Source organism: Phaenicophaeus curvirostris, chromosome 18, assembly GCF_032191515.1.
Source record: "Phaenicophaeus curvirostris isolate KB17595 chromosome 18, BPBGC_Pcur_1.0, whole genome shotgun sequence".
NCBI lineage: Eukaryota > Metazoa > Chordata > Aves > Cuculiformes > Cuculidae > Phaenicophaeus > Phaenicophaeus curvirostris.
The window spans coordinates 8,138,365-8,160,630 of record NC_091409.1 but is presented as its reverse complement, the minus strand read 5'-3'; the positions used below and the strand labels follow the sequence as shown (position 1 = coordinate 8,160,630).

Here is a 22,266-nt window from a genome sequence, read left to right as displayed (position 1 = left end):
ATACAAAAGCAAGCACATTCTGCCCCAGAAAAGCTACAGCAAACCCTGATCCGATGCTTCATGCTGCCTTATATGACACACATTGCAGTATCCAGTAACATAAGAAACAGATAGCAGAGTAATTTCAGCACGACACATTCCCCTGTTGCCCTGTCCTCAAGATCAACCAGAAGGTGTCTGGAGACCAGAACTGAGAAATGCTACCACACCACCAAACGTCAACAGCCCCAGAGCGTGGCCAGTTGGAGCTGGGTAGGGACAGGTTAACCAGGGCACGACCACTGAGCACACTTACATGTCTGGCAGCATCTTTGGGATGAGCTCCACCGTGTACTTCGCAGAGGTCTGTGAGATCTCCACAGGAATGTTCTCCATAGACAGATAGTGGATGTAAAAATTAATGGTCTGCTCACTAGACCTATCTGACTTCTCCTCATCGCTGAACTCTTCGGTGACCCCGTGAGCCACCCAGGTGTAGGTATCAGGATCAACCACAAGTCTGCTTTCTGGCCTGCCCTTGTTTACAAAAGTCAGATTCTGGAGGCCATGGCAAAGATATTCCTCATCCTTTTGAAGGCTCCCAACCTTCAGCCCACCTAAGCGAATGCACAAGTAACAGTGGCAGAAGTCCACGTCGATGGAGCAGTCCTCCAAACACTTTTTGTTTAGAGCGAAACTCCCTTGGAGCTGCCCTTTGCTCGTCCTTTGCTTTGCCCAGGTTATTCTGACATCGTGGAGGACAATCGAGTCGTTTTCAGCCACCGCACACAAAGCAGACTCCATGGCGCTCATGGGCATCCACACCTTGCTGTACTCCGTGGCGTTTTTGTACTTGTCTTTGGACGGCAGGGTGGCGTAGGCGGAGAAGCAATCGATAGGCTTTTCTGTGTGCTGCAGGCAGATGTCAAAACCCGGCGTCACACACCACAGCTGCACGAAGGGCACCAGAAAACCCCGGCAGACGTCGGTGGTGAGCTGGAACTGCAGCGTGTTACCGGTGCTCAGCTCCAGGGAGATCTCCATGTAGTGCGAGCAGTGGCTCTTCCTTACCCAGCCCATGTGCTGCTGGTACAGCTCCTTGCTGTTCTGCAGGAGGAAAGCCGCGGTCTCAAAATCCTCGTTCTTGATGGCTGTGAGCACGTCTCGCCAAGTCTGCGTGCCAAAGAGGCTGACGCTGTAGTCGCGGAGAGGTCCTTCCCGCAGGCTGTGGTCCTTCATCGACTCTGCAGAGTACACCCTCCTCTTCCACATCAGTCTGATGCTGTTCCGCTGCTGGATAAACGTGGGCTGCTCTATCAGCTGCAGGGACCTGTAGCTAATTTTCTGGGGATCTGGAAGACTCTCTTTGTTCAGCGGAAACAGGACTTTAAAATCCTTGCTCATCTCTGTGATACCCACTACAAAGGCGATCTTCCGCAGGACTTGGCCCTTCAGCTGGGTGGCCATCTGCAGGCAGCGGGCTCTCTTCTCATACGTCATGGCCTGGGAATTCTTCCTGTTGAAGTCATGACAGAGAAGGTCAATGTCATCTGAAGAATAGATGATGGGCTTCTTGCGAAGCACGGAATGAAGGTGCCGCTGGACCACGACATCCACGTAACGGCGGATGGGAGAGGAAGCCCAGGTGTAAGAGTCAACGTGCAGGGAGTAGTGGCCTGCTTTTGACTGGACGGTAGAGTTAGAACGACTGAAATAGGAGCGACCGAGCAGCCTCCTGAACTCCAGGGCCACGGGGGCCAGCTTTGGGTGGATGTCATCAGTAACGATAATGTCTAGCATCTTGTGGAAGTCACGGTCTTTAACAGCTGATAGCAGATGCTTCCAGACAGGGTCCAAGAGACTGAACACCACAGTTTTAGAGGAGTCTTGGTCAGGAGGCACCACCCCCAGGTGGTGTGAGAGATGGATGGACAAAGGAAGAATGTGGCTGTACTTGTTTCTCATGGCTGTTAACTGTTGAGGGTTTGGCTCGCACTGACAGCGCAGAGGAGTGACATTCCTGGTGTTCTCCTGGTTGGTGAGGAACTCAGCCACGAAACTGTTGAACATGATCATTAACTCCTCGATCATCTGATGGGAACCTCTGTTACCTGGGGAGCTTTCCTCATCCAGCTGGTCATAGAAACAGTCCTCCTGCAGCCGAAACTTCCGATGGACCCTGGAGAAGTGATAAGCCACAGCTATGCAGTCCTCTAGAGTATTGAAACAAAGCGTGCCTCCCACTTGCTTGTAGTGGTCCTTAATGCAGACTTCTGCCTCTTCATAGGAGAGCTGCCTGTCTGAGCGGATCACAGAGGTGGTGAAGACTTCCTTTAACATCTCATCAGTCTTCTTTTCTATGGTGACAAACAAGGAGATCACCCGGCGATCTTTCTGCGGCAGGAGGCTGCAGACATCTTGGCTAATGTGGGGTGGGAACATGGACAGAGGCTCCTGGTTGGGAGCGTAGTAGGTGACACCCCGCTTCTTTGCTTCCAGGTCCAAGGCGCTGCCTTTGGGAATGATGCCAGCCACATCTGCAATGTGGATCCCAATCTCATAGTGAAGCCCAAGATCCCTAACGCTGATGGCATCGTCCAAATCCCTGGCACCTTGGGGGTCAACAGTGAAGGTCGGGTAGCTCCGACAGTCCTTCAGATTTTCCTTGGTGAGGTTTAGTTTGCTGCTGGAGGTGTATTTGGCTGAGTCCCTGGTGACAGCAGGTGGGTATTTCTTCTCCAAACCATATTCCAGCTCAAGGATCTTCAAGCCTTCTTCCAAAGTCAACGCCGCATGCAGAATCTCCGTTATTACCCCCAAGGGGTAGTAAAACCCTTCCCTCCAGGAGATAACCTGGACACAGAAGAATTGGCATCTCCTTGTCTTCTGGCTGATCTTCTCACAGCTGACCACTTGGTACTTTCCATTGACAAGCCTGCGGATGGGAATAACGTTGGGTTTCTCTTTCAGCCCCGGGACAAATATTTTGGTGACAGTGGGGTCGATGGGTATCATCACCCGGGGATCAAATTCGTCCATCATGCAGATGAAGGTCCGTTCTCTCTCCCCACGCTTGAAGATGCCAACCACCTTCCCCTGAGGGCGGTGGCTGCCGCTGTCAGCCGTGCTGCTCTGCAGGATTTCCACGAGCACCTCATCCCCGGTGAAAGCTGTCCCGCAGTTAACTCTGCCTTTGATCTGAATGGTCATCGCTGGGGAGTCATCGAGGGTGAAGGCAGAAGCTCTGTCGAACCCTTCTTTGACCAGCTCGCATCTCTTGTACATTTTGGGGTGCATGTGCAGGTAGTCCTGCATCATCTGGGAAGAGAAGCTAACATATTCCTGCCTGCGTTCCTGCCGGGCTGAAGCCTCAGACTTCACATTCAGCAGCCCTTCTTCAGACACTGTCACCAGCACGTTCTTGCTCTCATCTAAGAGCTCCTGGAGGATAGGATCATCAGGATTCACGCTTTCATCCTCAGAGCTCCAGGAATCTGTGTCACTGTCCTCCTCGTCCCTCTCTGGGCTCGTTCTGCTCCAGCTCTCCTTGTCGCACGCAGCCTGTTTGATTTGGGCCATCGTCAGGTTCTCTGGGAAGATGCTCCCCTTCTCGATGCACTGCTGGATGAAGCGCTTCCACACCTTGCTGCACTGGCCATGGGAGCACAAGGCCACGGCATCCCCCACCGCAACAACCAGCGACTGAGCCCGGGTCATGATCGTGTTGAGCACTCTGGCTTCGTTGAAGAACTCGAGATGGTGAGAGGCTGAGATACGCAGACTCTCGCTGGTATGGACTGTGCTGATGATGATGACCCGGAACTCTCGCCCTGCACCAGAGGGGACAAGGGAGAAGTCACTCACGGGAACCCAACGGGGAAGCCCCTGCCTGGCTGCCACCCAGCATTCCACCCATCTGTGTTGTGTTACGTGGCTGGGGGCTGATGCAGCCTTGCTTGGTTGAGTCATGGATGCAAACGAAGCTCTTGGGGATCATGAGGGCCTCCAGGCATGAACCAGGATGGACACCACAAACCATCAGCACCTGCGCACCAGGTAGGGAAGGGTAGGAGAGAAAGGGGAGGTGGGGCACTGGATGAGTGCAGCCTTGAGTGCCCATGGAGCAGCCCCATGCGCACGGTGCCCCTGTCAGCCACTCCTCACAAACACAGGTGGAGTTTTCTGTGAATCCCAAAATCCTCCAAGAACCAAGGGCCTTGCAGGAACAAGAGCAGTGATGGTTCGCAAGAATCCCTCTCCCCTCAAGGGCAGCCCTGCTGATCGCGCAACAAATAACAAGCAGCAAGAAGCACCCTGGTGATTTCAGAGCTGGGAAGAGACTGCAAAGAAAGGGTGTGGTGATCCAAAACACGCCCCAGGGGTTGGTTATTCTCACCACGAGGAGTCCCAGCTGCACCATAAAAAAAAATAATAATAAAAGCACGGATGAGTCATAAACTGAGTCCTTGAGGACAAAACCAGCCCTATCCTCCTCTCGTCATCCAGAGCCACAGACTCCTCCTTTGGTGAGCAACGCTGTGATTCGTTGCTGTGACTGGTACCCACAGGCCGTCCTGGTTTCAATTCCCTTCTATTTCCAGCCTCCCCCACTGGTACTTGGGGCTTCACATGATTCACACATGCTCAGGGCCCTGGAATCGCACATACAGGGTTTTCACCCTCCTACAAAGCAACATCCCATATATCTGAAATGAGCCGACAGCTGGGCGGGGATTGAATTCAGTGTGAAATCCTACTCACCAAGGAAAGGACAAAATCACAGAATTGCCAGTCAGAAGGGGATGGAAATCAGCCAAAGGGTTTTCAGGCACTCCCTCCTAATCGGCGCTCTGTGGGCTGTGGCGGTGGCAGAGCCACAGGGAAGCACAGGGGAGCTTTGCTAGCACCACACTCACCCTCCCAGAGATGGATTTTGCCACAAGATCAGACCAGTATTTTGCATTTTAGCAAGGAGGAAACATTAAGATGCCAGCAAGGCCCAGCACTTCTTCCCCCTGCTCATTTCACGGTGGCTGTAACTGCCATAGACTCTCCTGACCCCCAACACCAGTGGGAAAGTTCTCCCTCTCACACAGAAGACCTCAAAATGCAGCCAGGCACGACCAGCTATTGCACAAGGCACAAACCTGGCAAGTTCTCATAGTTTTCTACCACCACATCCTGCAGCTGCTTCTTCCTCAGCTCTTGTCTCGTTGCAGAAACCTGGTAAGGAAGAAATAGGCAGAACTGAACACAGTTTCAGCTCAGAAACATCCCCCACCCAACACCAAGGTCCCTCACCCAGCTCTGCTGCAGGTTCTCCAAGTTAATCGACAGCAGCCACATGGCCTGGGCTGAATTCAGCCAGTGGTCCCAGTCTGCCCTGTAGTTAACCTGCCCAGAGGGCGCTGAGAGAAACCTTCAACTAAACCATAACACCATGAGGCACCTCCACTCCAATCACCCATGACATCCTACCCAAACGGAGAGCACCTTGACAAACCACTGGTGACATGCAAGACCCCAGAGTGCCTATTTTTCCTAGCAGAAGAGAGAGGTTTATCCTAAATAGAGCCCAGCATTTATTAGGGAGAGTTTAGAGAGGAGTCAGCAGTGCACACACCACCTCTTCAGGTGGGGAACACGTGGTTCTCTTACATACCTGCATCCCATGGGAGACCACACAGATCCTCTTCAGATCTCGGACACCCCACTCATCTGGCCACCTCTGATAGATCTCCTTCACTTTCTCAATCACTTGTGTTATCTCAGAGGCGTTGTGCCAAGAAATCATGGACACATCCCTTTCAGCCACGCCAGACACGTGGCAGAACACAAGCGGATAGATTTCGGGATGGGGTGGGATGTTCCCACTGGCTTGGATAGCGTTGCCGTTGCCAATGTAGAAGTGCTTGGAGACAAACTCAATTATGCCTGCAGTGGAACGATAATTCTCATTGAAGATGATCCTGCTCTTCATGGCCACCTCATGCTGCTTCTTCTGGTAAAACTGAAAGAGTCGGTTTAACAAGGTGTGATCAGCAGATTGGCCATTCCCAACGCAGAACAGCTTTGGGGTTATCTGCATGTGGTCCCCAGCGAGGACAATCCGGGTCTTGAAAGTGGCGTACGAGAGTGGAATTAAAGCTTCACACTCCAGCATCTGAGCAGCTTCGTCAATCATGATGTGGGTAAAGTAGCCTGGTTCAACCTTCAAGTTCTTCGATAACGTGGAGGTGGTAATAATGATGTGGTGCCTGTCGATCTCTGCCCGCGTGGGGTGCCGGAAGGAGCGCTGGTCTGGCGAGAGGCAACAGTACATCTGAGTGATGGGGTCTGTCATGTTGATGGGACGGTCAGTAGATATAATCCTCAAGGGAACAGCCCACGGATGCCCCTTGGTCACGTAGTTATGGAAATATTCCCGGATGTAGATGTCAGCAGCACTGCAGGGGAACAAGAGGGGAAGCTAGCAAGGAACTGTAAGTGCCCTTCCCAATGTTGTGATCATAATCCCAAAGCACCATCCCAAAGCACGGCTGAGAGAGCTGGGGTTGTTTAGCCTGGAGAAGAGGAGGCTGAAGGGAGACCTCATTGCTCTCTCCAACTACCTGAAAGGAGGTTGTGGAGAGGAGGGAGCTGGGCTCTTCTCCCAAGTGACAGGGGACAGGACAAGAGGGAATGGCCTCAAGCTCCACCAGGGGAGGTTCAGGCTGGACATTAGGAAAAAATTTTTAACATAAAGGGTCATTGGGTATTGGTAGAGGCTGCCCAGGGAGGGGGTTGAGTCACCTTCCCTGGAGGTGTTTAAGGGACGGGTGGATGAGGCTCTGAGGGACATGGTTTAGTGTTTGATGGGAATGATTGGACTCGACGATCCGATGGGTCTTTTCCAACCTGGTGATTCTATGATTCTGTGATCATGCACCGACATGCACCCAAGCTCTCCCCAGCTCTGGCTGACAACACACTCATCCCAGGAGACATTCACATATGTGCAAAGAATCTGGTGTTTACACAGCCATCAATTCCAAGCCTATTTTGAGAGTACGGTTTAAAATAGAAGCTGATACTCAGGACTAGGGCATCTCTTGGTTGTACGGAGAAACGCAATATACTCAACAAAAGCTGTGGCCCTGCCTCTCTCTAGGGAAAAGTCACGCTGACGTGACCCAGCACCTCTCATCTGACAGCTGACCGTCCCCAGCCTGGGCGGGTGACACGAGATCTGCAGATGAAGCTTCAGTGCAAGCAGACAGCCTGAAACAGGCTAAGATTAGCAGTCACCCATCTATTATACATTAAAAACTCAGGCAGTAGCAGGCTGCAGGATCAGGTGTGGACAGTCTTCTCAGTGTAACTGCTCTAATTTTAACAATCCTGGCCTGGTTTCTCAGAAGGCAAATTCAACGGCAGTCAGACCAGAGCTGCATTTCCTCTTCCCCAAAGTCTCCCTGGAAAAGTCAAAAACATCGGCATCCGTGCAGAGCACAATGGGCTTCAAGGGCAAGTGGGGCACATCATCCCAGCGAGGGCAGGCAATGGCTTCTGCTGCTTCAGTACACAGCAAAGGCTGGCAAAACCCATCTCACCAAACCCATCCCCATCTCATAATGGGGCAGGAATACACTGTCTCTTCCACAAAGACTTCCACCCACGCCAGGCAACTTCCCAGCAGGAAGCACTAGAGCAGTTTAAAGCGTAGTAAATCTAACTGGATCGCTCTAAACCAGTAATTAAAACGCGTATTAAGAAAATGGTAGCTCAGCTCCATCTCCTACATCTTGGCTTATCCTGTCAGGCAAGCGCTGGACCAGTGCAGGGTCTCAGCCCATGAATCATAGAATCGTAGAATCACCAGGTTGGAAAAGACCCACCAGATCATCAAGTCCAACCATTCCCATCAAACACTAAACCATGTCCCTCAGCACCTCGTCCACCCGTCCCTTAAACACCTCCAGGCAAGGTGACTCAACCACCTCCCTGGGCAGCCTCTACCAGTGCCCAATGACCCTTTCTGTGAAAAATTTTTTCCTAATGTCCAGCCTGAACCTCCCCTGGTGGAGCTTGAGGCCATTCCCTCTCATCCTGTCCCCTGTCACTTGGGAGAAGAGCCCAGCTCCCTCCTCTCCACAACCTCCTTTCAGGTAGTTGGAGAGAGCAATGAGGTCTCCCTTCAGCCTCCTCTTCTCCAGGCTAAACACCCCCAGCTCTCTCAGCCGTTCCTCATAAGGCCTGTAAGACTCTGGTCGCCTCCTCCCTCATCCTCTGCTAACCTGTTAGTGTGAGTGCAGATCAGCACCCGCGAGTTGGGCTGCCGGAGGATCTCTATTGTGGCCATCGCCAAGGTGAATGTCTTCCCCGTGCCAAAAGGCCCGTAGATGAGAAGAGGTGGGACCTGCCGGCTGCTGGTTGTCTGGCCCGTGATGAAGGAGATGGCTAGTTTCTGCTTGCTGTTCCCTTTCTGTGGTGACCCAAGAGAGTAGGGGACAGTGCAACCGGCGACGTCTGGTAGGACCAGCTTCTCATCCAACAGGTGATCCACAGCCTGGTGCCACTGTCGGAACAGCAGCTGGTCGATTTGGAACTGGATCTCCACCCTGTGGGAGGTGTTTGGCTTGAAGTTCAGCTCGGAGCAGCATCTCTTTGGTATCTGTAGCCAGATGGTCTTCTCTGTGGTGGCTTTATGCTCCACAATAACCTCATAAACCCGATTGTCTACAGGTGGGTCAAGTGCCAGGAAAGCAGTGGGCACAGACCTGCTCAGCAGATAGCCCTCGTCTGTGTCTGGCGAGAGGTTATAAGGTGTAGGCACTTCAGCAAACAGCTCACCAGAGTGGGCAAACTTCATCCCCACGGAGAAGCTTTGCAGCATGGGGGTCAGCGAGATGAGGACCCGCAGGTTGAGTCTGAAAGGAGGAAACACCCAAATGAACAGCAGGGAAGTGGACCATAGGTGCAAGCACCCGTCCTGCTGCAGAGGGAGCATTGCCACCAACCCTGAGAGAGGGTCCACCAGCCTCCCGAGCACACAGAGACAGAAATCACACCTCTAGTTAATCCACGGCTGCAGGACAAGACCCAGCTCCTCCCCTCCTATCACTACCAAGCAAGACGTGTGTCTTGAGAGGTTTCCACTGCTCTGGGAAGGTGCCCCAGGACCCAACCCAGAAGGGATAGAGACTTCAGTAGCAGTATGGTCCCAAGGGTTAGTGATAGCTCTGTGGTCCACAGCGAGGGGAAACCCATCTGGATCCACACCTGGCACTTACTTGGCAATCAGAGCCTGTTCAGCTTCTTCCTCGCGGAATAGGAAGCTGTGCATCCTCTCGCGATAGTTGAGGTGGGTGATGGGAACAGCCACGCTACCCTCACGCTGGCAGTCCAGCGCGAGAGCAGGAGGTTTGTACTTGGCCAGCAGATCCATATCTTCACTGGTCCTTGGCACGCTGGGAATGATGATCCGGTTCCCTCTATCCCATCGCACAAAGTTGACGGGGTGGCTGCTCTCCCGGTTGCCGGGGACGTGCTGGGGGGCCTCCCGCCGTCCCACCTTCACCTTGATCTTCTGAATGAGGACGGGGCGTTTGCCAAAGTCAAACACCACCCACTGCTCGAAGACGCCCAGCGTGCAGCACTCCATGCAGACCTCCACCAGCGCGGTGGGTGGGGAGGAAGGCAGGGTGGCCACGTGCTCCCCTCGAAGGTACTGGAGACCCCGGGAAATCCCATCCTTGGAGAAGTAGAAGTTGACTCCAGGTTCCCGCTTCAGTAGTGCCACGTGCTGCAGAGACATCTGCCGGTTGAGGAGAAGACAGGGACATGGTGAGGGCAGCCCAGGAGAAGACCTCAGCAGCTGATGAGGTCCTCCCAGAAAAGCTTCCTACTGAAAGCTGCTGCAGGAACTGAAAGCTGAACCTAGGGTGCTCTTGAAATCCTCTTGGAAGAAGTGTACTCCTTGTGCAACCCCACAGCAATTATTTTAAGCTCTCAACCTCAGGTTTCAGTTTTATAGCAACTGAGGAATCTGCTACAAGCAGGAAATCTCCTAAGTTGGAGAGGACATTTAGACCCAGCCTCTTTCCACGGACGCCCACGAAATCCTGGGTAGGAAAGAGACTGAATCTCATTATTTGTGATGATTTGTGGGAGGTGCTGAGGGCAGCCGGGTTCACCCCAGTCCCATCGCACAAGATGAGACAGGAGATATGGTGGCTGCGCCCCTCCCACGTGGCTCCATGGCAGCGTCTGAGCTGCTTCCAAATACCCAACCCTTGTCCTCATTGCAACATCCCAAAATCCATTGCCCCTTGCAGAAATAATAATTAAATAAACGAAAAAAGAAACCCCAAAGGACAAGGACCGTGCACAGCAGCAGGCGCTGCCGGCAGCTCGCAGGCTCCCGCTGCATGGAGCTGGGTTTACCTGGGAGTGGACCTTGAACCTCCAGCAGTACTTCATCCTCCTGTCCTCCGACTGCACGTGCAGGGGCTGCTCGCACACCACTCTGACGCCCTCAACGTGCTCAGACATCTGCGGGGGAGGCATGAGAGGAGCAGGACTGAGGGCAACATCCCTGGGACAGACATCCCGCAGAGCCCTCCACCCTTAGCCTTTGCCTTTTCTCTTCATCCTCCCAAGAAGGAACAATCAGTAAATCCTCACGCTCAGTCCTTACCCTCCGCTGCTCAGAAACCCCACGCAGAAGCCTTTGGAAATGAAAGGACCCACGGCAGAGCACTGGGCTTGGGTACCACACACCGGCTCTTGCGCCGCTGTCTCAAAAGGTGTAAGGGAACAGGGATGAAACCTCCCCTTCTGCATCACCATTAGAAAGGTGAGCAGTGGGCTCTGCTCCTAAAATCTTACGCAAGTGGCTCCTCACAATGTGCCAGGCTACGCCGGACCAACGCGCTGCCACCCTGTGCCCGCAACTCACAATCAACACCTCGTTGGAGCACGTCCGATACTCGGTGATGAGCCGGTCCTGGTAGGACAACAGCCCTTCCTTCAGGGCTTGCTTCTTTTTCTTCACAGCAACCTTCACCCTCTGGATCCACTCCTGCAACTCCTCATTGGAATGAGCCTTGGTGCAGCTGTTCCCCATCTCGCACACCTCCGCTCTGTGGGGACAGAGGCATCGCGGGTGGCAGGAGGGTCCCTGGGGAGCTGCCCCTGCCCTCTTCCCCGCACTGTGCAGACGTCTTACCTCTTACACAGCGAGAACTTGGTCAGCCCCAGTGGCGGCGCGCGATAGACCCACTGGACGGAGGTGTCTGCCGAGAGCATCTGCACGTGCTCGGCAGAGGAGCAGTGGCTCTCAAAGCTCTCCTGCGAGCTGAAGGTCACCAGGCAGAGCCGGCAGTAGAAGTGCACGGGCGCAGTCGCCGGCAGCTCGCCGTTAGCGCTGCAGGTCTCTGCGGTCGGCAGCAGGTCAGAGCGGACCAAGCCGTGCTCCCTCTCGGCCTCCCAGACGGCCATCTCCACGTCGCTGTGCGCGAACCAGCAGCGCTGCAGGCTGTGCTTGCAGGGCTGTCCCCTGGAGACGTACCTGCAGTAGCTGAAGGTCGGCATGAACTCGGGGCAGGGCCGGATGGCCGTGTACTGCTGCTTGCGCCGGCTGTCCGACACCACGTGCACCAGGAGAGGGTCCCACACCTGGTGGAACTCGCAGAGCCACCCGTGGCCGCCCGCCGAGATGCGCTGCGGGCAGCCCAAGAAGCATCGCTTGCAGATCTCCTGGAACTTCCCACCAAACTCGCTGGTGATCTCGCTGGCGATGCTGGCGGTGGCGGAGGCGTCACCCCCGAGCTGCGCCTGCAGCACGGCCGCCTTCAGCCGGCGCCGCTCCAGCCGCTGGTCCCTCTCAAAGTTCCAGACCATGGCCTCCTCCACGCACCTGGCGAAGGTGCACTGGTTCATGTGCTTCCTGCAGCCCTGCCCCACCACGTAGTACCTGCAGACTGTGTAGTGCGCCGGGTTGGGGAAGCCCGGCCGCCTGGACACCTTCCTCCAGACGGCGCTCCGGCGGCGGCGGGCCAGGAGGATCTCATACATGCACTTGTGCTCCACATCTCGCAGGTGGTAGGTGATCTCGTTCTCCTTCACGCTGCACTTGGAGCAGACCAGGCGCAGCTCCAGCTGCTGCTGGAGGCTGCTCAGCGGCACCGCCGGGCCGTTTGCCATCGGCATCCTTGGCGGTGACTTGGTCGGAGCAAAATTAACGGCAGGAAGTTCCTACAAGCTGATGCCAGGGTTGGAGGCACCACGGAGCGGCCGTTTCCTAGCTTGCTGCGTACCTGCCGGCCATTGGTGCGAGTTCACAAAGCCTGACAAAGAAAGGAGAAACAAACGGCTTAGCAGGAAGCATCAGCTGGTCCCTAGCTGGACGCACACCAGGGTATCGGCGCAGCCCGGCCGTGCTCACCAGTAAGGATCCAGGAACCCAGAAGCACCCTCAGCCCCAGCACTCAAGCTCCTGGGGTCCATCCCAATGCGCTCGCCCGGCTCCGTTCACCGACGAGCACCGTGTCCCTGCGGGCGCTGGGCTGCCCAGCACAGAGGGCTCCCCACAGCGCTCAGCTCAGTCACGGCGTGCTGCAGCCTCTTGGCTTTCACTGCCCAAGGTGGGAGAGCCAACTGCAGTCTGGAGAGCCCACTATGCTCCCCGCAGCCACCATGACCTCCTCCCAGACTACGGCCGGACAATCTGACTTCTTCCCGCTGCTGATGCCTCCTCAGATTCAGTTCATTCCTGCCAACTTTCTTTCTTTTCCCTGCTCCCTCCTGGCTCCAGCCACACAGCCCCAGTGCTGTCCAGGCCAAGCAGGAGAAACCCAGCTCCAAGCCCACCTCACCCTGTGGCACTCAAGATTGATTGGAATTAATTAACAAAGCATCCACCGTCTTTGCTCCGTGGTTGCAGCACCAAAGGCCGGGAGGCAGGCATGCTGGAACAGAGACCTGCCAGCATCTCCTCCGGCTGACAGCTCGGTAAACACCCGCTGGGAGAGCTCAGGCGGTGAGAAAGGTGACTCACTGCTCCCTGCCCTCCCCGACCACCGGCTCCGGCATTTTCCAGCAGTTTCCTGGGTAACCAGGGCCCGGGAGCATCCCTGAGAATGATGCTGCAGGGATTCGTGGCCCGGCCGCCCAGCTTGGGGCGAATCATAGAATCATAGAATCACCAGGTTGGAAGAGACCCACCGGATCATCGAGTCCAACCGAAGGAGCAAATCGAAGTCCAACTCGAAGTTCAAAAAAAAACCAAAAAAAAGTCCAAAAAAAACCCGAAGTCCAAATCGAAGGAGCACACGCGAGCAGCTCTGCAGGCAGGGAGCTCAGCCAAGCAAAGCCACCAGCCCCATGCCCAGCGTCCGCCTTGGGCTCGGACCCACAGCCACGAAGGACGAGCTCTCCAGAGACAGGGGATAAGTGGTGTTTACAGCCGTGGTCATTCAAACTCTTGGCTTGTATCAGAAACGGCGTGACCAGCAGGTCCAGGGAGGTTATTGTCCCTCTGTGCTCGGCACTGGTGAGACCGCTCCTCGAATCCTGTGTTCAGTTCTGGGCCCCTCACCACAAGAAGGATGTTGAGGCTCTGGAGCGAGTCCAGAGAAGAGCAACGAAGCTGGTGAGGGGGCTGGAGAACAGGCCTTATGAGGAACGGCTGAGAGAGCTGGGGGTGTTTAGCCTGGAGAAGAGGAGGCTGAGGGGAGACCTCATTGCTCTCTGTAACTACCTGAAAGGAGCATGTGGAGAGGAGGGAGCTGGGCTCTTCTCCCAAGGGACAGGGGACAGGACAAGAGGGAATGGCCTCAAGCTCCACCAGGGGAGGTTCAGGCTGGACATTAGGAAAAAAATTTTAACGTAAAGGGTCATTGGGCAGTGGCAGAGGCTGCCCAGGGAGGTGGTTGAGTCACCTTCCCTGGAGGGGTTTAAGGGACGGGTGGATGAGGTGCTGAGGGACATGGTTTAGTGATTGATGGGAATGGTTGGACTTGATGATCCGATGGGTCTTTTCCAACCTGGTGATTCTATGACTCTTTCCCAGCCCCTGGGATAAGCAGGGTGTTCGGTGAAGTAGGCAGTGGGGTGCTGGAGCTGCTGAAGCTCCAGGCAGCAAACACTGAGCTGGTCCTGCAGGGCAGAAGCAGCTGGAGCATCACCCACCCTCCCAGCTCACCGTTAGTGAGCTCCTTGCATGCCATCCCCCTGCCACAGCCCCAACCCATGCCGAGTGAGGAGGAAATCACCTAATCCTACTGCTCTGCTGTGCAGCAGGTTGCACACGCGCCTGGTGGGTAAACACCAGCTCTATTATCTCTCAAGGTCTGGCAGCAAGCCTGACGCTGGGTGGAACTGCTGGTTTCTGGTTTGGTAAGCTGCGAGACTCTGCGGTGAAGCCCCACGGCAGCGCTGGCTCTTCCTCCGCCACGATTCGAGTCACCATGCCACATCTCAGCTAAACCACCCCGAATCATCTCTGCGCCTCAGTTTCCAAGCCTGCCCCTGCAGCGCTCCCATGCAGGCTGGCAGCCCCCACTTGAGGCACGAGCTCGCAGCCAGATGGGCAGCATGGCCCTGCCACGGCATCTATAAACCATCCAAACCCACAGCACTGTGGTCCTGCTACGGTGGCATCATCCGTGTGCTGCATCCCACCCAAAGCCCCAGCAGAGCTGTTGGACATGAACACAAGTGCTAAGGAAGAGCATCCTCCATCCAGAGTGGGGCTTGGGCCAGTAGGGAGCCAGGGTATTTTCACTGTCTGACTGTAACGAGGTCGTGGTCCTCAGAAGAAAACAGTTTCTGCAGCTCAGTTGCTGCACATGGTTCAGGAGCACTTTTTTTGCTCTGATTCTACCACAAAAAAAAAAAAAACGTTGGGGCCACAGCAGTGGTTTTGGTGTTGCCTGACTGCTGAGTGATGCAGAGAAATCGTTTCACACTGAAATGAAATAACTTGGGAAGCCATAAAAATACAACAGAGCCCCTATAAACAATAAAAAATGCAAGATGGGGAGTGGGACACTGTGCCTCCTGCCCAAGGGCACCAAGAAATGCTCTGCTGATCCCCAGCAAGACAACGAAGGCAACGCAGCGCTGGCACGGAGCATCAGACCCCAACACTGGGGGCTGCTCCCACTGAACCCTGGAACGATTTGGGTTGGAAGGGACCTCAAAGCCCATCCAGTTCCAAACACCTCCCACTGGATCCAGTTGCTCCAAGCCCCATCCAGCCTGGCCTTGAACACCTCCAGGGATGGGGCAGCCACCACTGCTCTGGGCAACCTGGACCAGGGTCTCCCCACCCTCACAGGGAAAAACTTCTCCCCACAATCTCCTCTCAATCTTCCCTCTTTCAGTTCAAAACCATTCCCCTCATCCTGTCCCTGCCCTGCCTGATCCAGAGCCCCTCCCCAGCTTTCCTGCAGCCCCTTTCAGCACTTTAAGCTGCTCTAAGCTCTCCCCGCAGCCTTCTCTTCTCCAGGCTGAACAACCCCAGCTCTCTCAGCCTGGCCTCATAGCAGCAACTCCTCCAGCCCTCGGATCATCTCCGTGGCCTCCTCTGGACTCACTCCAACAGCTCCATGTCCTTCCTGTGCTGAGGGCTCCAGAACATGAGCACCAGCAAACCCCCACTCATCAGGAGCCAAGGCAGCGATGTGGGGGGACGGAACCTGCCTTGAGCACAGCCTTGTGGGACCCTGCACGGGGCTGCAGGAGGGGAACCCCCTGCACCTTTTAGGGGGGGAAATATCCCTCCTGCGCCAGGTTCGAAGACTGTCCTGGTTCAAAGTCTGATGCCAAGAAGCAGCGTTCCCTCTCGGCAGGGGGATGTGGCAGCGAGGGGCCAGCGGGACCAAGCTGCTGCTGAACATCAGCCCACGGTCTTGCTCAGCCTCGAAGAGCCTTTAGCTCATTCGAAGCCGGCAGGGGTGAGCAGCTCGCTTCTGGTGGAACCGGGGATGATATCTGTGGCTTTGGGAACACTCTAGTTTCCCTCCAACAGCAGCTTTACCTTCCTTCCTCTGGAATTCTCCTCCTTAGGATGAGCCCTCCAGGGAAAAGCCCTCACAGTCAGGATCTGAGCAACATCCACCTGGGTGAAAACTCCACAATACCTCAGTAACGCACACGAGAGAGGATGAAATCTGATCACCAGCCCTCGGCTCATGGCGCGGGAGCCAAGAGCTGTGGTCCTGGAGACGTGATCCTGCAGCACCGACCTGCTCGGCTCAACGCTCCCCGAACTCCCTATAAAAACTGTACAGGACAGCCGGACTACTGCTCGCCTTCGTCCTAAAGACACGGCATCCCAGTAGGAAAAAGCTGAGGGAATATTCTGCCTGTAAAGGGTCAATTCCCTCGCTGTTTATTTTTTTTAAGAAAGCCTTTGATTTGGAGCAAGCTGCCAGAACACGTCCTGGGTCTGGAGGTGGGAGGGAAGAGGAAGGGGAAGTGCGAACCCCTCTTAAAGTCTCCACGCAGCACAGCCACTGAGGCCAAATTAAAGCTTTTTTTCTCTCTACAACCATCCTACACCAGCGCAGAAAGGAGAAAAGAGGAAAAAGCTATGGGAACTTTTGCAATCCAAGCCTTTGCGGAGGAAAGATGCAGGGAACAAGGAATCCTGTGGAGGTGCACCACGCGGCAGCCCTCCTACCGACAATAAAACCCTGTCAACAGGGCAAAATCCAAGTGGCCCAAGGAAAGTAGGGGCTGATCGATAGGAATATTTACAGACTGCGATTCGCAAGCTGAATTTTGTATGTTTGAAGAAAAACAAGCTGCTTTGCTGTGGTCCTGAAAAGCCCAGCCTGGTGTTTAAAGCCACTCGCATCACGTTGAGGGGTGAAACGAGTCGCTGTGGCAGACGGAGAGGCTGCGTTATCGCACGCCCAGCTCCGCACCCGCTCCCGGAGGCTCAGGGCCTCATCAGGATGAAATCTGCTCATTGCACCCACCCTGCTCAGGCACCGACCCGGCCACACACCCCATTGCCCAGCCCCAGGGCAGCCTCGCTGCAAACCAAACCGAACCAAACCAAACCAAATCACAGCACCATCTTGTCAACGGAATTTCCTCCACGCTCAGGAAGAAGCCTCGGGTCAGGGCCAGGCCACGCCGTGTCCGAGCATCGTCCCCCGGCAGGCGCCTCGCGGGGCTGCGCTGACGCAAGGGATAATCACATTTCCCTGGAAATGGCGAGACGAAGCACGGCAGAGAAACGCTCATCACGCCTGGGCGGCCAAGTGCTGCTGCTCCACACCCCTCTGCCACCCCCAGCCCACGGGGAGGAAGGTGGCCTTCTTGTCAGGTCTTGCCTCGTTTAATTATTGACAGATTAGGTAACACGCTGCTCTGGGGCGAGCCACGTACGCGTCAATCAGAGCAAGCAATGAGGGTCAGAGTGCCAGAACAGCCCCTCGCAAGGATGGGGACAGGCCAGCAGCACGCCCCGGGCAGCTTGGGGGACCACAGCCTCGCACCCCCGCTATCAGACTTAGCCAAAAACCAACCTGGACACCCAGGAAGTTTTTTACCTCTCAGCCACAAGTGCTCGGAGCAGTGGGGCAAGACCAGTGCACCATCCCTGAGCACCCTGCACACAAATCATAGACTCATAGAATCATAGAATCACCAGGTTGTAAAAGACCCATCAGATCATCGAGTCCAACCATTCCTATCAAACACTAAACCATGTCCCTCAGAGCCACATCCACCCATCCCTTAAGCCCCTCCAGGGAAGGTGAATCAACCCCCTCCCTGGGCAGCCTCTGCCAGTGCCCAATGACCCTTTCTGTGAAGAATTTTTTCCTAATGTCCAGCCTAAACCTCCCCTGGCAGAGCTTGAGGCCATTCCCTCTTGTCCTGTCCCCTGTCACTTGGGAGAAGAGCCCAGCTCCCTCCTCTCCACAAACTCTTGGAGGTAGTTGGAGAGAGCAATGAGGTCTCCCCTCAGCCTCCTCTTCTCCAGGCTCAACACCCCCAGCTCTCTCAGCCGTTCCTCATAAGGCCTGTTCTCCAGCCCCCTCACCAGCTTCGTTGCTCTTCTCTGGACTCGCTCCAGAGCCTCAACATCCTTCTTGTGGTGAGGGGCCCAGAACTGAACACAAGGGTTTGGCACCTGTGGAGTAGGAGCTGCACCGCAGATGCTGCCCCAGGGATGCTGCCCGGTGCCACCCAATCGCCTGCAGTTATCAACCTGTCTGCAGCGAAACCACAGCCCCTCCAGTGTTTCCCTCTTGGGCAAAACCAACTCAGAAGTTGCTGGGGACCCTCCTTTCCCAAGCTGTTTCCAACGAGACAGTTCACTCCACATCTCACCCAGAGCCAGTGCGGTCCTGCCAGCCTGGCTGCTGCAAAGCCCAGGTCGGTGGGCACATATGAACTGCCCCAGTCTGCACGCAGCCTCCAGGCACCTGCACCCCCAGCATTTGCCTTAGCCAACTCGAAAAAGTTCTCTAGGAGCTTCCAGACCATATTCCCAAAGTGCAGAAGCAACAGTAGGGATGGGAGGTGGCACCACACACCCCTGCCAGCCTGGGTGCTCCCTGCCCTCCAGTCCAGGGCTTTGCACCCCGAGACCTGCACCCTGACTGTAACAATGCCCCCTCTCCCAAAAGTGCTCCAGCTGGGGCAGGGATGCTGCGAGGTGGGGCAGGGACGCCGAGGAGGGGATGCTGGGGTAGGGGATGCCGTGAGCCAGGGCAGGGATGCTCCGAGCTGGGGCAAAGATGCTCCTAGCTGGGACAGGGACGCCGAGGAGGGGATGCTGGGGCAGGGGGATGCCGTGAGCCGGGGTAGGGATGCTCCTAGCTGGAGCAGGGATGCTGCGAGCTGGGTAGGGATGCTCTCAGCTGGGGCAGGGATGCTGCGAGCAGGGCAGGGATGCTCTGAGCTGGGACAGGGATGGCGAGGAGGGGATGCTGGAGCAGGGGGATGCCGTGAGCCGGGGCAGGGACGCTCGGAGCAGGGGCAGGAGCAAAGAGGGGCTGAGCAGGACAAGCCCCCCAAAGCCCTGCAGCCCCCAGCCCCGCCCCGGGGAGCCGCACAGCGCCCGCCGCCCCCCGCCCGCCGCTCTCACCGCCCGCCGGGCACTCTCCGCCGCCGCTGCCGCCGCCGGTTTCGTTTCTGGGGCCTCCCCGCATTCAAACCGGGGCTGGACTTCGCGGAAATTGCATCACGGCGGCCCCGCCCCGCCCCGCCCGCCGGCACCGGGGGCACCGAGCACCGCGGGCACCGGCACCGGGGCGGGGGTGGGGTGGGGGGTGCGCACCGGCACCGGGGGAGGCGGCCCCGGCAGCGGGCGGGGGGCAGCAGCATTCCTGCCCGCATCCCAGGACCCCCTCTCAGCCCCCATCCCCGTCCCGCCCCATCCCTGCATCCCCGCGCCCGGGTACCGGGATGCTCCCGGGTACCGGGATGCTCCCGGTCGCCGCTCACCCGCCCGGATCGGGGCTCTCCGGCGGCTCCAGCGCCCGGGACCGGCGGCACCGGCTGCTCCGGGGCAGAATGAAGCGAAGGCGAAGCGGTGGCAGCCCCGGACCCCGGGGCCCCACGGGCTCCGCTTTAAAAGCGCTGCTGGGAGGGGCGAAGCGCCGGTTTCCTTTCTGTTCATCAGCATCACTTTCGTTTTCCATTTCCTTCCCCACACCCCGCCGCACCGGGCTGAGCCTCGAGCCAAAAAAAATTCTCAAATCCACCCCCAGAAAGGATGCAGGGCGGCAGACCCGGGCTGCAGGCGCAGAGCATCGCCTGGTGCTCAGCTCGGGAATCCACAGCACCCAGAATGTGGGGGTCCTCAGCCCCCCAGCGCTGCCCCTTCCCAGCTCACCGAGCCAAAGCCACAGCAGCCCCATCAGCTCCAGCAGCCCCATCAGCTCCAGCAGCCCCAGCACCCCCTCAAGCAGCCCCAGCAGCTCCCCCTAAGCAGCACCAGCAGCCCCTCCTCAAGAAACCCCAGAAGCTCCAGCAGCTCCCCCCCAAGCAGCCCCAGCAGCTCCAGCAGCCCCAGCACCCCCAGCAGCACCTCCTCAAGCAGCCCCAGCAGTCCCAGCACCCCCTCAAGCAGCCCCAGCAGCACTCCCCCAAGCAGCCCCAGCAGCCCCAGCACCCCCCACCAAGCAGCCCCAGCACCCCCCAGCCAGCTGAAACATCTCCAGCAACCCCCAAGCAGCCCCAGCAGCTCCAGCAGCCCCCCCTCAAGCAGGCCCAGCAGCACTCCCCCAAGCAGCCCCAGCAGCCCCAGCACCCCCCCAAGCAGCCCAAGCATCTCCAGCACCCCCCAAGCAGCCCAAAGCATCTCCAGCTGCCCCCAAGCAGCCCAAAGCATCTCCAGCAGCCCCCAAGCAGCCCCAGCAGCTCCAGCAGCCCCAGCAGCAACCCCCCCCAAGCAGTCCTAGCAGCCCCAATGTGGTACAAGACAGCATCATCCCTGCGTGGTTTGATGCTGCTGCAGACTGCAAGGTGGTACACCAGGATAACTGGCAAACACAGCAGCCCCGCTCACCCCTCAGCCCCAGAACCCCCTCCCCAAAACACAGCCAGCCAAGCAAAAGGCCCTGAAGGTTCCTCTAAACCCACTTTCAGCCCCAAGATGGGGCTGCAGCAGAGCATCGTCCCACCAGCCCGGACACGAGGCTTCCCAAGGTACCGACCTGCGAAGCGGATGCTGCGCTCGACACAGCGATGCACCCAGGTCCCAGCCTTCCCACCTCATAAAACTATCTTCGTGCCGACGGCCGGCTTCAAGCCCTGGAAAGCAACCAGGGACAACCAGCACGCCTCCAACTATGAGTGACTGTAAAAGATTGCAAGCACGGGAGGGAAAAGTTTCCCTGCCGACAGCAATGTTGTTAAATCCCGCTGAGGGACGGGCACATCGTGCTTGGTGACGCCGCGCAGATGCCCCAACGCGAAGCCAGCAGCGGTGAGAGAAATAAAAGTTCACCCTTGAAACAAGCAGGAGGAGGAAATGCAGAGCCAAGAGTCAGCGGGAGCAGGGGAGGAAGGAGGGGCTGGGACCAGTTACAGTCGTGTTTGTCAACACTGGAGGAAGGAGGAAGAGGACCGGTGTTTTTCACTTCCCTGCTTCGTGCAGTCGCGCCCATTGGGTGCCTTGGAGGGAGCCCAGCCCCGCTGCTCCCCAGCCTCCTGGTACGGAAAGGGGCTCCAGGAAAGCTGGGGAGGGGCTCGGGATCAGGGAGAGCAGGGAGAGGACCAGCTTTTTTTGAGCTGAAAGAGGGGAGATTGAGATGAGATCTTAGGAAGAAATATTTTCCTGGTGGGGAAAGGCCTCACCCAGGTTGCCCAGAGCGGTGGTGGCTGCCCCATCCCTGTTCAAGGCCAGGTTGGATGGGGCTTGGAGCCCCTGATCCAGCAGGAGGTGTCCCTGCTCGTAGCAGGGGTGGGACTGGATGGGCTTTGAGGTCCCTTCCAACCCAAATCATCCCATGGTTCCCACCCAGCAGCAGCCCCAAGAGCCCTGAGGGAAAGGGCTTTGACACTGGGAAGGGGTGCAGGGCAGCTCAGACCTGTGGATGCTGGATGGACCCCACCGGAGCGGCAGGTGGTCATGGGAACCAGCCATCTCTGGGCAGCAAATTCACCTGGTCCGTGTGCTGAAGCTCTGGTCTCTGCCAGCGCCGTGGCGGGGACGGCTGCCGGGCTGCACCCTGCTCTGCACATCACCAGCAAGGAGCAAGCCAGCAGCTCAGCCTCAGAGTAGGACCTGACCCTGCAGAGCCTCCACACTCAGCTTTCCTGCCCAGGAAGGAGCCTCTTGGCCTTTTCCTTGCGTCTGCCACCATCCATTACCATTTGGAACAGCGCAGGGACTCCATCCCTGCCCAGGAAAGGAATCATACAACCATAGAATCACCAGGTTGGAAAAGACCCACCGGATCATCGAGTCCAACCATTCCCATCAAACACTAAACCATGTCCCTCAGCACCTCGTCCACCCGTCCCTTAAACACCTCCAGGGAAGGGGACTCAACCTCCTCCCTGGGCAGCCTGTTCCAGTGCCCAATGACCCTTTCTGTGAAAAATTTTTTCCTAATGTTCAGCCTAAACCTCCCCTGGTGGAGCTTGAGGCCATTCCCTCTCGTCCTGTCCCCTGTCGCTTGGGAAAAGAGACCAGCTCCCTCCTCTCCAAGGAGCAAGCAGTCCCTTCCCCTGCAAAGATGTTGCCCTGGAGCTGAGAGAGGCCGAAGAGCTCGGGAAGGCATCGGCTCTGGTCTCCTGCCCTGGCACGGAATGAGCACAAGCAGCAAGGCG

General features: G+C 56.8%; 1 protein-coding gene across 2 annotated transcripts in view; it reads right to left on the bottom strand.

Annotated features, from left to right (window-relative positions):
• Window positions 1-19,504, bottom strand: part of HELZ2 (helicase with zinc finger 2) — a 29,994-nt gene extending 10,490 nt beyond the window's left edge. Inside the window, exons 1-9 of one of the 2 annotated variants that reach the window (XR_011338693.1) lie at window positions 19,432-19,504; window positions 11,189-12,308; window positions 10,919-11,102; window positions 10,405-10,512; window positions 9,252-9,775; window positions 8,256-8,888; window positions 5,642-6,425; window positions 5,127-5,202; window positions 296-3,809 (exon numbers count right to left, since the gene is read on the bottom strand). Coding sequence is in view for 1 of the 2 variants with exons in the window: in XM_069871495.1 (XP_069727596.1) it covers window positions 296-3,809; window positions 5,127-5,202; window positions 5,642-6,425; window positions 8,256-8,888; window positions 9,252-9,775; window positions 10,405-10,512; window positions 10,919-11,102; window positions 11,189-12,171 (6,806 nt within the window). In the remaining variant the exon portion in view is untranslated. The remainder of the gene's footprint in view (window positions 1-295; window positions 3,810-5,126; window positions 5,203-5,641; window positions 6,426-8,255; window positions 8,889-9,251; window positions 9,776-10,404; window positions 10,513-10,918; window positions 11,103-11,188; window positions 12,309-19,431) is intronic. The other variant, XM_069871495.1, reaches the window with a different exon arrangement.
• Window positions 19,505-22,266: the final 2,762 nt, after the last annotated feature.